The sequence below is a fragment of the Ruditapes philippinarum genome, unplaced genomic scaffold (genome assembly GCF_026571515.1).
Source record: "Ruditapes philippinarum isolate M1 unplaced genomic scaffold, ASM2657151v2 ctg1183_1_1_1_1, whole genome shotgun sequence".
Lineage (NCBI taxonomy): Eukaryota > Metazoa > Mollusca > Bivalvia > Venerida > Veneridae > Ruditapes > Ruditapes philippinarum.
The window spans coordinates 170,704-189,394 of record NW_026862887.1 but is presented as its reverse complement, the minus strand read 5'-3'; the positions used below and the strand labels follow the sequence as shown (position 1 = coordinate 189,394).

At 34.3% G+C, this 18,691-nt stretch overlaps 1 protein-coding gene across 1 annotated transcript; it reads left to right on the top strand.

The window, feature by feature from the left end:
• The first annotated feature begins 861 nt into the window (after positions 1-861).
• LOC132720523 (uncharacterized) lies at positions 862-17,693 on the top strand. Its single transcript, XM_060704676.1, has 21 exons — positions 862-1,359; positions 1,733-1,860; positions 2,410-2,499; positions 2,874-3,057; positions 6,280-6,410; positions 6,766-6,956; positions 7,641-7,905; positions 8,398-8,548; positions 9,030-9,071; positions 9,665-9,778; positions 10,228-10,433; positions 10,718-10,865; positions 11,474-11,674; positions 12,067-12,179; positions 12,688-12,916; positions 13,241-13,356; positions 14,014-14,166; positions 14,473-14,569; positions 15,044-15,237; positions 16,051-16,213; positions 16,907-17,693. Exons 1-21 carry the CDS (start codon positions 1,152-1,154, stop codon positions 17,614-17,616), a joined length of 3,834 nt encoding a protein of 1,277 aa, XP_060560659.1. The 5' UTR covers positions 862-1,151; the 3' UTR covers positions 17,617-17,693.
• The last annotated feature ends 998 nt before the right edge of the window (positions 17,694-18,691 follow it).

Below are 18,691 nucleotides of genomic sequence, written 5' to 3'. Positions count from 1 at the left end.
AATGCGTATAATAAGAGTGAACATGAAACACAATTTAACTCCAATAATAACGAAGGAAAGACTATTTTTGCACAGTTTGGTACATGTTGGGTACTTTTTGTATGCGGGTAATTTGAATAAATGCAATGTAAGAATATATTTAAACTCGTAGAAATCATGTAGAAATCATGTACAAATGTATTAGTCAATTAAACATTCCAACATAACTTCTTAAGACATGTTTAAAGCTTATACGATTATAGAACCACATTTGCTTGTTATATAGCTAGTAACTGCTTAAAGACGAGGCCATATAACAGTATGGGGGAGCGGTGGCTTGTTGGTTATGGTGTCTGCCGCTCAACGCAGGAATCATGGGTTTTTGAGCTCTAATTGGGTGACGACCATGTTTTTTTCATATGACACCAGTACGTTTTGCTTTCAGGAAGCGGACTCGAAAGTGATTAATATAAGTTGCAAGAACTTGTTTCGCAATCGAACTTAAATAAATATGTTTAAACCATATAACCGTTATAATAGTCTTAGTGACAAGTTTATAATACTGCACATTTTCGTGCTTTGGTCACAAATAAACAATAATAAATTGTCCAGTTAAAAACAACATTTAAAACGTGGAGTACTAATAACTTTAATGAATAAAGTATTAAATCAATAAAGACATACGGAAAGTATGTAAGTGTAATGAACAAACGCCGTGAAAGATCTATTTGATTGCGGTACCGTTATGAGAAGAAGCAATGAAGCGAACAATTAACTATTATTCTACTGACTGATCAGAAAGATTACTTTCAATTTTTTATTGTAAAAATAGCGATAAAACAGTTGACTTTACTCTAAGTGCGTTTCAAATATTTTTTATAACCGTTAGTTTTTATTTCCACATTGATTTAAGTACTTAATATTGTAATGAATTAGCTTGGCAGGAATAGTGAAACAAAATTAAATGTTAACACAAAAATGTAACGAATAAAGTTAAATGTGAGTTCATGAGGTACTAGTAAATGGAATTAAATAATATCGTATGCACGAAATAAAAAATTCGGAAGCATTTTCTTGCATAATATACTTTGTGCAAATAGATTCTTAAATGTTTGGATACTGTATAATTGGGATTGCGATAGCGGATACTGGTGTAATTGCTTCAATTAAAGATGACGTCAACAGACCAACAATTAGCCAATCGTGAAGTAGCATCTGGCGCGTCAAATACAGCTGATGGTTTCACTGATCGCGAGGATGTTGGCACGCGGAAATCAGCAGATATTCTCTATGATGATACTGAAAATGGCGGGAGGGGACTTTCTCAAACCCCAAACAACGCAGACACGGACGGATACACGAATCAGATTGGTTCACCTGGTAATGATTTTACATATATCTTACTCAGTGGGTAATATCATACAAATAAAATAAATAATAATAATAATAATAAGCTTATAATAAAAAATAGAAAAAAAAGCAAAATAGATAAATAAACTAAATTAAATAAAAAATAAATATTTCTACAATTGATTCCAGTACAGCAAAAAATCCAAACAAACAAGCAATAAACACAGTTTTGGACTTTTACAATGTGCTTAGATGTCTGCGATTCAATTGCAAGACTTTTAGTGCTAAAGCGTGGAAATCGAATTACTTGTACTTAAAATCTCAAGTTTGTTCTATTAAAAAAAAAAAGATAAATTTAACACTTAAGTTATGAGAAATATAATTATTTAATATTTATATCAAGGGAATGATCCGGGTAGACAGAGTGGTGGTAACGTAGGAACGCTTACAGTATCGACTGCTATACGACAGTCCCCGGATGGTCGTGCAGGGACGACAACTCCATTACCGGATATTTCTACAAAGAAAGAGGTACAGATGTATAAACTTTTACTATATTTCCATTAAACATGTTATGTAAAAAAACTATGAAGTTTATGATTTTATTGGTTTTATTCTAACGAGGTGAACACGTTTTAACATCTAGGTTGCTAATAAAGGTATGCCTACATCTTCATGTTCGCAGTTATTTTTCGGTCTTGTCAATAGAAGTTGCTAAAAAAATAATTATTCAAAATGATTAATTCAAATGCAATAGCATAAACCAAAGTCCATGGAAGTAAATTCCTTATCAACGTCAGTCGAAATATATCACTTTAATAGCTTTATTTTCTGAAGCTTTTGAAACCCAAGAGATGCTTGATGTGCTTGAAAAAAAAAACACACACACACACAACTCACAGTCAAGAATAGTCAATTAACCTGGTCAAATTTGGTCACTCACGATATTATCTAGGGAATTTATCAATTCACATATATTTAAATGCTTACATTCCATTACCAGCGAAACTTAGCTTCTCTTGTCAAACTTGACTATTACAACTGTATTTAATATAATGAACAGATGTATTTATTGAACAGGTGCCACTAGATGGCGCTGAATCAAGTGATGAAGACGATGGAGGATGGAGGGGCAAGGGAGGCGGACGAAGTGGTGCCGAACAATCCCTCGTACGTATTGACTTTAGTTTCTAATTTCACTGGTTGGTATTCATTTTGCTGATTAAGCTTCGCTAGGCTCTTCTCTCATTGACTAGCTAAAATTTACTTTGTGCATCTTTTATCTTTTATGATGAAAACGTTTGATTGGCTTGTTTTTGGCTAATTGTAGACTTACCCACAACACAGTTCCTATACCACGTCACGTGACTGTTTGTGATCTGCGTGGTGCAAAAGACGATCCAGTTAATGATAATGTGGCATAGTGGGAAGAAATATTTTTCTCATAAAGTGGAACTGCGTGTTTAAAAAATCAGTAATTCAAGCGGTTTAACTTTTTGACAATGAAATATAACAATATTTTATATTTGTTTGTATTTCTATAGACATCACGTCGGCCACAGAGAGCGATACTTCAGGGCACGCCCCGCACTAACAGCAGAAATATAAAGACACTACCAGAGCCCATGTCTAATAACCTCGTTCTGAGAAACGGCAGGATCCCTGCTGCTAGGCAACAGTCAACGCTTTTCAAGGAAATAAGAACACCGAGAGGGTCTTCTACCAGAGGTAAGTTTCAATCAATAACCAATCGGAACGCCCTCGGCTAAGACTGGCGGAAATGCCCGAAAAAGTTGCGATTGTCCTTACACAAAATCGGAATGCATTCCATACAAAGTCAGCAGCAAAACGCGAATTTATCTTGGGAAGGGTATTTTGTATATGTTTGTTGCCGGATTCTATGTAGGTGAAAATGAAAAATTCGGCGTGTTACTAGTATTTCAACTCGGAGTTTTCAGTTTCCTCGAATATCTCAAGTAATACATTTTTTTATTCATAAGCAAAAAGTAATGCATTTTCGTTATATTTCTAAATCGTCCGCTTTATTGGCTTGGCAAGAAACTTTCGTTGAACCAGTTGCCTTATCGCACGAGAGAAACCCATTAAAACGGTTTAGGCAGGACTGATTTTAAGAAAATATGAATGCTAGAGGCATTTTATAGTATAAGTAATACCTTGAGTCTTTCAACCTAAAATGGGTGTGCTGAAGACGACGTGGGTGGATACCAAGAAAGTAAAATTGACCTTGACCTTCAAAATGTCAATTCAAAAAGGCAACAGAAGGAATCGAACCATAGACCTCTCACACATCAGTCAATCACGTAACCGGCTGTGCTACTGCCGAAGTAACGATGACTTTCACTAACTTTAGTTTTATAGTTTTTTATTTTATGCTTTTCAGTGGATTGCTGATTTATCCGTGAGATTATATTTGATAATTTTACAGTGAAAATTATCAAAATATAATTTCACACATTCAATGACGAAACTACTTTCTTAAGATTTTCCCTTTGAAGTACCTCAATTTTATTTTTGCTGACAATTCTGACAATGTCAGGCTGTTTAGAGAAAAGCAAAGCTGAAATTGATAAATAACTTAAATGTCAAAAGTAATAAAAAGGAGAAAACTTACTCACGGTGCATATCCCTATCGGTACCCTCTTTGCAAAATCTGCTCAAACGGTAACCTCTTTGAACATGCACAGGTCATTCTCTGCTAAAAACAAACCAGCGATGGATATCAATCTAGTAAAATTTCATTGTAATAAGGAAAGGAGGTATGACACGTATCAAAGATGTATACCACGGAACACTAGAATGTTTTATTTATGTGCTGATTTGTCATGTGCCCGATTTTCATGTACTGCAACTTCACAATAAGCTATAAAAAAAATCGACATGTCTTGCCTCCACCATCACCTCGACATATTTGACTCGCCACTCGTGGAAATACTGTTTTTAAAGCCCACTCGATGAAATAAAATTTCATCTTACACACAAACAAACAAATATTCTCTATATACTCCATATTAATTCTCGTAAACTTTACTAATGAAATCGAAGTGGAATCTCATATTTCAATGAGTGCTGTAATGTATTCATAATTGACAGGTCAAAAAAATAAGACTATACAAAATAAGCAATTAGGCTCTGTATACAAATAAATAAAATATTGTTGTTCCAACATGCAAAAGCGGGATTAAGTTTGCGCAAAATCAGCATAAAATCTTATAACAGCAAAGTTATCTATAAAAATATTACTTGTAATAAATCGAGTAATATTTTCTTTGACCATATATAAAAGTCACGTGGGTTGGCTACATAGTAGAGGTGTTAAAATATAATTGTAATACATCCTTTGTTAGCCATTGAAATAGTATTTAATGTATAAAGGACTTTCAAAAATGGTTATTATTCAGAGCGGGCGCTATGGTGCAGTGGTAACACTGTCTGTCTACAAGTCAAGGGGTCGTGAGTTCGATCCCCCGCTACTCCACTGAACGAATAAATGACTACAAGAATGACAAAACCAGGACATCGACACAGAATGACGTCAACGATAGATACAAGAGAAGACCTTAACAGATCAGGAAACAAGTACCGAAAGTACAAGACCGAAGACGACGACCGATAACAGAAGGAAGAACGGAGACAAGAACTGACAACAAGCGAAGAGAGACGAGGACCGATAACAGAAGAACAGAGACAAGGACCGATAACAGTAGAACTAACAACAAACGAACAGATACAGGGACCGATAACAGAAGAATAGGACAGGAACCGATAACAGAGGGACTGACAACAAACGAACAGAGACAGGGACCGATAACAGAAGAACGGAGACAGGGGTCGATAACAAACTGACAACAAACGAACAGAGACAGGAACATATAACAGAAGAACATAGACAGGGACCGCTAACAGGAGAACTGACAACAAGCGCACAGGGACAGGGACCGATAACAGAAGAACTGACAACAAACAAACAAAGACAGGGACCGATCACAGAAGAACTGAGACATGGACCGATAACAGAAGAACAGAGACAGGGACCGATAACAAAACTGACAACAAGACAACGGAGACAAGGATTGATAACAAAAAAAAATAGGAGGACTTGTTAACAGAATAACAGAGACGAGAACCGGTAACAGAACAGGACAGGGACCGATAACAGAAAAACTGACAACTAGACAACAACTGAGACCATTACCGATTACAGAACAACGAAGATCACGAGCAAAAATAACAGAAGAACTCACAACAAGAGAACTGTGACGATAACAAAAGAACGAAGACGACGACTGAACAAGAAAACGAACACCAAGACCCATTAATACGAATCTGAGTAGTTACACTATATGCTTGCATAGAGTGCCAGATAAAATACATGATTTTTCAAGCTCTATATCTAGCAGATAGGGCAGGGACGAGTGTAGTGATCAGCTTAAACATTTTCAGTACTATCTTTAATATAACTTCTATTGGCCTATAAAATATGTCCGCCATCTTGGATTTTTCGGCAATATTGGATTGTTTTGTTTTAATTCTGTTTTGGTGTCTAATTTGTTTTTACCAGAACATGCTTTGTGACAAATTTCAGGCTTTTCCATTCCTTAATTTTTTAAAGTTTTATTTGCTATATCATCCATTTATGATAAAGAAATTTGGCGGCCATTTTAAATTGCCATTTCAATGGTCAAGATCAAGTTTTTCAATTTGGTATCCACCTTTATCGGATTCAGCAAACCTTAAATAGGTAAAATACACCAAGATACCACTTGTACTACAAAATGCCTCTAGCATCTTATAGGGAGCCAAATTCTCAAAATCAGTCCTGTCTAGTTTTAAGTTCACATATACATATACCCACTGTTTCGTGTAATGCAATGTCACGCAACTTTAAATTTGTATTTTTTACTAACTTAAAACTACTTTATTACCCATAAGGTTCAAGAAGACTTCCGGTAATATCACGAAAAGGAAAGCCCGGATCGTCTAAACCTCTTGTGCAGACGACTTTCAAAGCTGAAGAATTAGTCAAAAAGCCTGGCGCTAATATCAAGAAACCAAAGCAAAAGGTTAAAAATTAGCTTTTTCAAATTTCTTAAAATTAATATACAAAGATAAGCAAATATTATTGAGACTATACTCACAATACCAATGATGATGTGTGATGTCCGTAAATATCGCCCATTAATGTGATCTTACGTACTTGAAGCTACATTTTGTATATTAGTTCATATAAGTTCATGTATATGATGAGAATATGCGGACACCTATTTCTTTTGCTGTATCACTGGTACTCGGCCTCGACACCACACGTACTGATAAGTTCATGTGCTCTCAATACCCAAAAAGTAAACCTGCAAATGACATTAATTTTATTTACATTCTGTCCACGTTACTTTTTGGATATCTTTGTTATATTTGCAGCTCTCAAAGTCTGAAACTAATTACATCAGGCTCGCCAAAATGATTGTTAAAGTGGGCTCGGACTTGTTAAGGTTGGCGTTTTACAACCATCTAGAAAAACAGCAGCCGCCTAAGAAACTTCATCAGTTCCTAGCAGCTAACCGGAGAAGACTGAAAAGTTTTGCATCATCATATAAACTAATCACAAGAAGGTTATTTTACATTTATTTTATCTTATTTATCTTATTTTAGAATTTGCATTAAATAGATCTAAAATTAATTTTGATCTTTCGTATCTTTAAACAAGAACTGAGTCATTATAAATTGTCAGATGAAGTTTGTATGAGAAAAATGCAATCTATTTTAAAGAACGTTCAAGAATTGTCTTTTCATGCTTACACGACAATACAAGAGTCTCAATCAAAAATGATGTATGTTACTTGTCATGGATTATTTAAAACTATATGAGCATAGCCTTTGCCCACTCGTAGCTAAAACAAATGCACAGAGGGGCATCTGAGATCCCCATCCGGCAGTAAAGCTGCTGGAAATGTGTCATATAAAACTCACAGTGCAACAAATTTAAAAGAACAGCGTCATTTGATGTGAAAGTACGTTGTAATTTCAGTTATATGTGATGGTCAATGAGCCTTCCAATGTTTTGTTGGTGAAGAGATGCTTCAGTTGCCTTTCACTGCATTCATTTAATAGGGTTTGATAAATGTTTTCCACAAATGAGCCAGATCACTTCCTCAAATGAACAAATTCAACCCTTTTTAAGATTCTTACCTACCCCTGAGTGAAGGAGGATTCAAACATCGCTTCTGAATGCATTTACTCAAAGTTGGCTAAAACTGTTGATTGTTTTAGAATTTACAAGTCAATTTATTATTTAGATGGGATATAATGTATCCGGACGATGACGAAACGAAGGCAAATTTGGAGGAATTAGACTCAGCCTTGGTGTTCTGGTTCCTTCGTTTTATATGCGTTCTCAAGCGCCCGAATGATTTCATATGGAAACGGAAACCACTCTCAACTGATCTCAGCGAAACAGCAGATATCGCGAGATTACGAGACTATCGCAACTTTCTCATCAACCTGTCGTCGCCGGCGCTTTATGACGACGAATATGACCGCAAAGTTAGAGAATTAAAAGAGGTAAGTGAGCCCAAAAGAGACAACTTGGGTAATAAATTGTACATACACATTGTATTTGTCAATCCCAACACATATATTTATCATTTGCATCAATTAACTGTTTTGAAAAAATCAACATTTTTAATAAGTTTATTTGCTTGGAACCTTGGACTGAAAAATATATAATTAATAAGGATTTAAAGGCGCTTGAAGCTCCATAGTCCAAATGTCTGTGAGTGTGCAATTAGAATAGAAATGATTCTTAAAAAATCAAAAATAATATAGATTCACAATTTGCCGAAAAACTAGAGGAAAATCAAAGCGTATAATTATAAACGTTAAATAATTAAAGGTGAAATATATATATATTACATTTACATGGAATTTCATAACATGACGTCAACTACTAAATCATCTACATGCACAATCTTTCATAAAGGTTGCTGCTGATTTTGTTGAAACTTTATTTCTGTAGATAACCCTTCATGGAAATAATAAATTTTGATATATCAGGTCACGCTAAGAATATGTGGGGAGCGCCAGGGAGAGGAAATGGTTGCAATAATAGATGACATGAAAGTGGGTGTGGTCAGATATTCTGAGAGGGAGCAGTACTTGGATATGCTTACACAGTGGGCAGAGGAGACCGGGGATAGTCAGATAGGTATATGTACATAGTAAAAGGGTTTTTTAAAGTGTATGATAACATTTGTCAAACTTTGCTAGTTTTAATTCAAGATCCTGTTCATATGTATTAATCAGCTTTATCGATAGTTTAACCCTGATACCGGCTTAGGTGACTTTAAGGTAGGTGTGTAGGTATTTTTAAAGAAAAATGCACATTATGTACTAATTTTATTTATTTATTTATTTATTTATGTTTTTGTTTTGAAAGAACAGACCGCGATAGGTTTTATCTTTTCGCCTTTTAACAGAATTCTTCTCTTTTTAATTGTTGCCTTTCTGTTTGCTTGTTCGCCTAGCTGAAGCCAACAGTTAAAACGTGAAATACATATTTTGCCTTCTCGCGTTTTCAGTATTTCGACATTAGGCCCTTTTTGCATACTTTTCAAAAATGGCACAAAAATTCCACCATATATTTTAAACTTTCAGCAAATTTTTACATTAAATTATCTACATTGCAGCCCCTGCAAAACAGTCCGGTGAATCTTTAAAGCAGAGAAAAGGTAAGCATGTTTTTCTTATTAGTTTTAGCTTCAGCTCGATTGTGACGAACGCTAAATATTTCAATCGTAATACATCGGCTCTTACCGTAAGCTTCAGACAAGAGGCCTCGTACGTAGAACATGAATACACCTTTGCAATCCACACGGGTCACAAGGCAGTGTTCGTTCGCGAGAAAAGAAGAACCCAGCTTCAAACTTCTGCAAATTTGTCTATTATTGGTTTAGAAGGGTATTTGACTGTTTTCAATTTTTCTTTAACTGTATAAAAGAAACATATCTCTAAGACTATCATTTTTGCCACAAAGGAAGCAGATAGAGGTCGCCATTTTTTTACCACGTGACTGAAAGTAGTTCAATGTGTCAATATGTCGGCTTATAACGTCAGAGGTATATTGCGAATGATGGTATAACTGTGTTATATCAAAATATTAAATGTTTTTGTAATTTAGTACATGTATGAACATATGTCAATTTTTTAATCCAAATTGTTCACCTAGCATGCACATGTATATGGTATCCACGATTTTTCGGAAGAAATAACTAACTGGTCATTGAAATAAATGATAAATTTTGTAATGTAATTCTTATTTTAGAAATGACAAGAAGATTTCTGCAAACTCACAGAATTCCTTCAATCTTTGTGAGAACAAAGATATATCTGAAAGCTCAAGAGAAGCTCATGAAAAATGGATTCGTCATCCTTAAAGGTAATTGTAAGAAATGTCCCATAATATGCTTGAAATAAAGCATGCTGCTTTGAGGCTTTGTATTATTTATATTAAAATATTTTGTCGAACTGAAAAAGCCAGTAGGATGACGGAATAAGCCTTTCGGGCCAACGCAATTTGCAATAAAATCGCTTGCTTTTTCTGTGGTGTTTAATCTATCAAATGCAGTCACCGAACATCGTACATAATCTTGTCATTATTTTAAATTTTCTTACTAGATGTCTGACTACGCTTTTAAGTTTGGACAATGATCGTGACATGATGCGGTAATTGTGAAAACGCTATCGGTGGCACTATGGTAAAAACACGATGGTGTGAACATGAAAATACAATGGCACGAAGATCTATGTCACATAGACGCTTATTAGTTTTATAAAACATGATAAATTGTGAAATATAATGTTTTCACGTGCATATGTACCTTACAGGAAATATAGGCGATGGGAAAACGACGACGGCTATTGGTATGATGGTTTCAAACTTTGACGAAGACGATTGCTTGCTGATTACAAACCCGGATCAATGGCAGTACGTTGAACCAAGGACTGTTAGCGCTTTATTATTGGATGATATTTTTGGCAGCGGTGCTTTAGATGAGAAATTACTGAGTGAATGGGAGTCAATGTTTGACCAGGTTTTCTTTAACTTTCTTTGTTATTTTTTTTCTTATTTATTCTGCTTTATTTCTATTTTGCTTAGTGGGTTTGTAAGGTTTTGAGTTCCGCCGATAGCTTTTGAGAAAAGCGTCAAAAATACCGTTTATTATTGGTTTAGATATGATTTTTTCCACTTGAACGATGCCATATTAGTTAAGTGGATTTCAACCTTGTAGATTTATGTGATGTCTTGCATTTATTCACATAAGACCCATTAATGACGTTAGATGAACGCATTGAATGTTGTTGTTCTTTTCTGCAGATCTATGAGAACTGTATGGATACAAACGAACGAACTGGCGTGCGCGTCATCATCACAATACGTCACAACATCCTGGATCAATGTTACTCGAAGCTGAGTAAATACAAATTGTTTGCTAAGGATAAAATTGTGGACTGCAGTTCTGTTGGTAAGAAGGTTTACCACTGCTGTACATAGTAACGCTAGATATTCTAGTATTCCCCTTTAACGTTCTTACACGCAGAAAAGATATAAACACGATTCTTTCTTCCATGTTATCTGTCTTCAGATTTACTTTTTCCTGGTCTACCACACTGGAATAAAAGTTTAAGACAGAAATTATCATTACATTGATCTTGAATAGTTCAATCAATACCCGTCCATCTGTGACGGCAATAAGTATCTATACCATGTACGGTTTTTTAAACAGAACAAGGTATACGTACCGATGCATGTCATGGGTACATTTTTTGGTGTTAAAAAATCTTTTATCAAATGTAGCATACATGGAAGGAATTGAATTGACTGATGTTTAATAAAAAGAATAATATAACAAAATGTCATGTGTGGAAAGCGTTCATTTTTCAAGTATCTTGCATGAACTTAAAACATCTTATTACCTAAAAATCCGATACCTTATCATCCTCTGATGGTTGTCATTCGTTTTGCTAATCGTTTCAATTAAAAAAATATCAACAATACACATATTTACAATAAATATCTCTATTTCCTTTTCTATAACCTGCATTCTATTTAACTATGATTTAACATTCACAGAACTTTTAATGACCGAGAAGCGAAACATTTGCGGCAAACATTTGATGGCAGAAGACAAAGTACAAATGGTGTCAAAGTCAGAGATAGACAAAGGCGCTAAAAATCACGATTCCAAACTCGGTTATCCTCAGTGCTGTGCTCTTTTCGTGAAAAAGGACACCTTCCTCATAATAGGATCCCAGTTTTTCGAACGACCAATAGGTATAAGAAACGAGAAGTTAAAGACCTATTATGGCCTTTGCTTTGTCAAATCTTTAATTCTTAGCCTTGCTTTGAAATTTTAAAGTTTATTTCATACAAATTATGTACCACGGCTGTTAAAGGAATAATCTAAATCATGAGATCATTATGCTAAGGTTGGTCTGTGGGTTCCGTTGCTTTTGATATTTTGGAAACTTCATTATTAAAAAGAAAGCAAGAAAAAAAGTTGACACACACTTCTTAGTTTTGAACCCACGCCCCTAGGAGGTAGGGCATTAGTGTTAAAGTGATGATTCCTTAAATGCATTTGGCTTATTAAAGGTTATTCGCGTTTTCTCATTGTCGTACCTTGTCGTATATAAAATGTCTGAATTTCTGCATGCTTCCACCAGAATTGCTGTTTGATCAACTTGACAAGTTATACGATGGGGACAAATATGGCTATCTCGCACTGGTCGTTCTGCTGTTCCAGAAAGACGGAATACTGTTCCAGTCCCAGTTACAAGTATGCATCATGTTATTGGTTAAACGGAAAAATTAAATTCATAAATTCGACTCTTATAGCAGTCTATATTCTGCCACGCATGCGCATTTGTTCGTATCCAATGTAAATACACTGTCATTCGGTAATTGTATGCTACATTATATATTATTGTGTTTTAACGGTATCTATATTTTATATATTCAATAATTGTTGTGTCACACCTTGAAGTGTGCATCGTTTTATTATTAGACTTTATATTTGCTTTGGTGTAAAAAGCTTTGTTTAAATAGCGCACAGTTTTTAGACTACATGTATAGCTAAGATACCAAAGTCTTATGCGCTGTCTATCATGCTCTTCACGCATTTTCAGCTCTGAAGCTGGGACTTACAATGGTATCTTAAGTATGTATCTGAAGGCAACAGGATGCGAAAGCAAATCCGGCTGAAATATAGCATCCATATTTGCAAATATCTTTGACATCTTTACCAGCAATACCTAGCCGTTAAATAGCCTTCTTTCATATTTCAGAATTTTACCGATGGACCCTTCAAAACAAAGGTTTTAGACCTGGCCTTTCTGATAAGAGTTCCTATATCAGATCACCTGAATAAGTTTACTCTTAACGCATTAGAAAATCAGGTACGACCGTATATAAACTTTTATAATGACCGGAAGTGTTACACGTTTTCACACGAGAGCATCATGGAAGCTGTCATGGCCTCGTTTGGAGAGAGACATCCGCAGGAAGTACTTGAAGGTATATACTTTTTGCCAGTATACTAGTATTCAACGTTTAGTAATATACAAACAGAGGCATTAATGTACTCATTATTTCGCTAGTTTAAAATCCACAAATTCCCATACTTAGCCTATGACAGTGACCATTTATTGATCAGACATATATTTGTTAATATGTCCGATCATCCTTCAAAATGTTTTCAAGACTGATGTTTAACATTTAAGCGCTAGCATATTTGGTTTATTTCAAATTACACTCCATCATATGTAATGTATAACATGTTTGTGTCTTTTACTTGACAAATTTTATTCGTGTTAATTGTTTCTTGTTTTGTTGTTTAAGGATGTACCTTACCATTTTTGATGGATTTTGTTGCCACGGATGAGAACGTTGAGGAACGTCCAGACGAGATCTTCATGATGAGAGTTAAGAAAGAAAACTTCCTAGTGTTAGCAAAGGTAATGATATTGTACTTATCTGTATCAAGTGTATAATTATAATATTAATATTACTCTGATGTAAATCTTATAACACTTACGTAATTCTAATTACACCGATGTAATTCTAATGACTCTGAGGTAATGACTCTGAGGTAATAGAGTTCTGACAGCATGCATGCCCACCTGCTCATTCAGCCCTGGAGTATACGGCTAAAAGCCGTCGTATCAATTCAGGTCCTTAAATTCTCTAATACAACATTTGAATTGAATATTTTGAAATAGACTATAAATATGTTGAAATATACCATAAATATGTTGAAATAGTCTATACATATGTTGAAAAAGACTGTAAGTAGAATGTAACAGATCCAAATATAAACACTTTTAAACTAGTTGATGGTAAATACATTTGCTTCTGTGTATTTTGTTGATATTGATAAAGGAATAAAGTCACTATCGCTTCTGAAAGGAGATCTTCATTAGATATTACCTCTTTGGTCTTTTTATATGCTTGTAGAAAATAAAAAACAATAAAAAGAAAAGAACAATAGCTACCTCTTGGACAAAATTACTTCTTTTGCTAAAATAACGAAGCATCACTGAAAGTTACGAACTATTCCTCGGTACAAATAGCGGTCATAATTCCTATTCTACAATGTTTTTTCGTATTTGCAGGTTTTTGAGCATTACATTACAAGTGGTGAAGTTAAGAAGATATCCCAGCATAGAGTTATGAAGGATCTGAGATTCATTCAGTTCTTTTTCAATTATATCCAACAAAAAGACGATTGTGAGAAGTTGATTTTAAGTGAAGACAGGACTATGCTGGTATTGTCTTGAGTTTTACTTTCCTCAGTAAATGTTTGAAAATAAGATTCACACTTCATATATGAAATATGATTTTTTAGTCTTGATTTATTTCTTGTTTTAGGTGATTTTAATGAGTCATTTTCTTATATTTAAAGATATACGTAATACATGTGTTTGTTTTTTTTTCATGGAAAAAAGAGACATATATAACTTTGCTTTCAATTCCATCTATTTAAACCGAAAATGGATACATATACAATTGTTATAAAATCATATGTCTTCGTCTTCATACTTATACATTTATTTTTTCAATATCATCGCCAGGAGGGAAAAGGCTCTCGCAGACATGTTGGATTATTGTTTGGTGCAATAGACCAAGAGGTTCCGAATGTAGAGCTTGTGGCGACCATATTAGCAACAGGTAAAAGAATTGTGAACAAAAAAAACTTCAATATAATTGCCCTGAATAAGTCGATATACTTATTGGCATAAAATATCAATTTAAACAATAATAGCCCTAACGTATTAGCATATATATTCCTTCCACAATTTTAGCAATGTATACTTGTTCCAGACGACAATTCTACTGTTAGTCTTCAACGCATCTTCAATTATTGTTCATATAGAGAAAATTAGGATAAAAACGTCATAAGTGTTAGTATGCCATATATATATACCTAAAAAATGATGATTTTAAAAACGCAGAATGGTGGAATCGCTAAAAACGAAAAAGTGATAATGAAATTGTGATAATGAAATTACGCGAAAAGTGACAATGTCATAATGACTTCAATATGTACAAGGTTACGCCTTCTGGACCAATAATATTGTATATATACATTATAGATGTATAATTGAACAGTTTTATGTTGTTATTTTTCTCAAACGTTCGTAGACGTGCATGCACAGAAACCAATTAAGAAGAAATGGTGTGAAGACGAGTTGAAGGCGGCAATATGTATGGCAGTTAAACGTGGAAGTTTTGACATTTACAAACAGCTTATCAAGACAGGTATAGAACCGCCGGATGAACTGATGGAGGAGGAAGAGTATATAACCTCAGTTGACGTCATGCGAGATCTTCTTAATGTACGGCTTTTCCCTTTTTAACTGTTTTATATTTATATATGACTGTTTTATATTTAGATTTATTATAGAGCTATAAAAGTAAACAAAAAAAAAACATTTTTTATGAAACATGACTTTTAGTGAAATACACAAGAGTTTACTGTATTATATTTATTACATAGTTACCAAAGTAAAAAAATGTTTTTAATGAAACACGACATGTTATGAAATATGCTATAGTTGTGAGTCTTTAGTTGTCTTGAATTACGAGGCTTGTTCAAATATGAATGCAGCTAGGCCAATATATCGCTTTTAATCACGTTTTGCACGAACCATGTACATGCATCGCACAGATGGTTGTGTAAGTTCTCAGTTGATGCAATACATGTGTAAATCAGTTCAGTCTAGCTTTGACAACAGTTCGAATAACGCTATATACTGGTGTTTACTAAAGTTAAAATGGTTGGGAAAGGTCTATATTGTAAGGACTATTATAAACGAAAATAAAAATGATAACAATATTTACCTTGAATGTAATGTGCTACATTTTCTGTTGCAAAGTTTTATGCACATTTCATGAATGGCAAAATCCAGTTTAAAGTATTTTTAGTGCAGACAAATGCTATGTTATGCAGAGGGTCAAATATCTGCGCCAAAAACATTCCAGGCTTAAATGTGCTCGTGTTTGAATTAGCTCACCATCTTGATGATCTCGAGATGACATCTGAATTGATGACTAGCAATCAGACACGACAGGAATTATGCCGAAATAATTTCTTTCACATTCAATCTTATACATACTTATGTTAAATACCACATTGATGTAATATATAGAGGCGGCAATGGAGCAATGAACAGAAGGACATGGCATTGGTTCGAGCTAGTAGAGGCATCCGGACAGAAACTCAGGAGATTGTAACATTATTACTGCAGGACAATGTGGCTGTAAACTCAATCAGGGCTGGCACAACACCATTGTGTGAGGCCGTGAAAGCAGGTTCTGTTGTTGAAATTTATATTAACTCTGATATGTGTCCGAGATTGTTTTCAAGGAGTAAATAAACTTGTTGATAATGACTATCACAATAACTTTTCATTGTCGGTTCTTTTAAATTATAAAGTCATTTTTGTTTGCTAAAGTTTCGATACAGTTTAATAAAAACGACCTTTTGTTCTCAAAATATTCCTAGGAAATGTTTAGAAATATTTGTAATTTTTAGCTACTGTGAAATGTATTTGAAAACAACGTTTGATTTCAAAACAGCAACAACAACAACAACAAACAAAGACAAATTAACTGAATTAATGTAACAATATGGTCTGGTAATGTAATGTAATTTAGAAGTATTTTGTCACATTGCCATTGGCACTGAGCCATAGCAGCCAAGCCGAACATCTATCTGTACACGTTTGGCCAGACACTCGGGTGCCAGTTGCTCAGTTGGTACGGTTATATATTGTCAAAATGTATGAAAATGAAGATTAAGTGTATAAATCTAAATTTGATTATAATATACAAATACAAATTTAGCGGATGTACTTTACTTATTAGTTCATGATCTCGCCTCAATTATGAACTATTCAGACATTAACAGTAAAAGTAAGAAACGTAAAGAAAGTGTATGAATGATTCGTTTTACAATCGGGATGTATTGTATACAGGTTTAATTTGATTTATCTTTTCATTTAGGTAAATTGAAGACAGTCATGCTTTTGTTGACAAGTGGTGCGAGCGTTAATGACAGGGACGCAACACAACAGACGCCCCTTCATCATGCCTGTGACTGGAACAATATAGAGGTCGTCAAAATATTGCTCAAAAGACAAGCTGACGTCAATGCTAAAGACACGTTAGGTTTCACACCACTACTCATTGCAGCGGGCTGGGGAAGGGAGACAATTATTGATTTACTGCTGGCAAAGAAGGTGGATCCGCTAGCCATGGACGATCAAGAAAATAACGTTCTTCACATATGTGCAGCAAATGGAAAAGCAAACATCATAAGTAAACTTTTAACAGCGTTTCCGAAGGAGATGCATTCTATTCTTATAGCACGGAACAGACATGGCTGGACCCCTCTAGATTTTGCCCTACGATGTGGTCACCTAAATGCTACAAAGTTACTTATCCAAACAGTGTTACAAGTGAAGCCAACCATCTTGAAAACCCAACAGAGAACCTTCGTTCACACTCGTTTCTTTGTTGTAAAACTTGATGATTTTAACGTGGACGAAAAATATCAGTACCGGTTTCTGAAAGAAGGAACGGGTAAAACCTGTTTTCAGATGCCGCGATGTAACTGGTTCATTCAAGCCGGAAACCGGGACGAGTATGAGGAAGTTAGACTATTTTCAATGAAATATGAAAATAAACTTAGACAATACCTTGCTAAGAATTAAGTAAATGCTGAGCGTATGTAGAACAAGCAAGAGGACTGGTGGTGTTGGGTTGATTGTTCCAAACGTAAATTTGACCAAATTCGTTGCATTTGGCCACCGTTATGCTTAAGAGAAACCATCATAGTATAAAGGCTCAGCTACAAGGCAATATCATCTGCTGGGGCGAAGGATTAACAAAATAATGTTGTACTGTGATATTGAATTTAAATGGATAAGAAGGTATTTTGTGGTAAAATCAAACATGTTAAATTGCGGTACTCTTTATATGTGCAATGTAGATCCTTCTGATTAAAATATTCACTTCATCTTTTTTCTTTTAATGTTGAAAACGATTCCGTTGATTTAAAAGGATGATTTAATAAGAAAGAAGTTCATATACATAAATGCATAGTTTGTTGTTAAACTTATCATTGTAGAATAATTGTGCATGAAAACTTATTTATTTTTAAAATATTCACTTAATTATTTTCTTTTGATGTTAAAAAAACGATTCCGTGGATTTAAAAGGATGACCTAATCTGAAAGTAGTTCATGGACATAAAATGTATAGATTGTTGTTAAACTTATCACTGTAGAATTGTGCATGATATAGTTTAGTCCATGCATCACTACGTTTACGACTTAATTGTATTATCTACATACACAGGTTGATATATTTGCAATGCTGTTCATTCTACTAGTTGAATTATAGAAATAAAGTGATGAAAGATGTTGTGTTTTTAAATTGTATATTATTTTGCATTTGTTTATACAAATCTTTTATAGCAGCATAATTGACTACCTGTTTAATTAACTGGTTAGCTTTTGTTCCCTAGCCCCTCGCCAGTGTAAGTACAAATTAATATAAAGAGTTAAATCCTTTTGTATGAATAAAGCTTATAATTATATTACCTAGTTAATTCAAAGTCGTTAGTTTTTTTTTTATTGAATTGCACAATAAATAATGTCCATCCTCGGTAACCCAGTTAATTTACTGTATATCAGTATTTAATTAGTATATACAGAATGTGAACAGTGGATTCCGATGATGTTTAATGTCTAAACTAATGTATGAGAGGCATATCTGTTGTCGTTC

Excerpts from the sequence above, each read along its gene's own strand:
- LOC132720523 (XM_060704676.1), top strand. The coding sequence starts at position 1,152 with ATGACGTCAACAGACCAACAATTAGCCAATCGTGAAGTAGCATCTGGC. Across the intron at positions 12,180-12,687 it reads TGTTCCAGTCCCAGTTACAA|AATTTTACCGATGGACCCTT; the intron begins GTATGCATCATG and ends TTCATATTTCAG. Across the intron at positions 13,357-14,013 it reads ACTTCCTAGTGTTAGCAAAG|GTTTTTGAGCATTACATTAC; the intron begins GTAATGATATTG and ends TCGTATTTGCAG.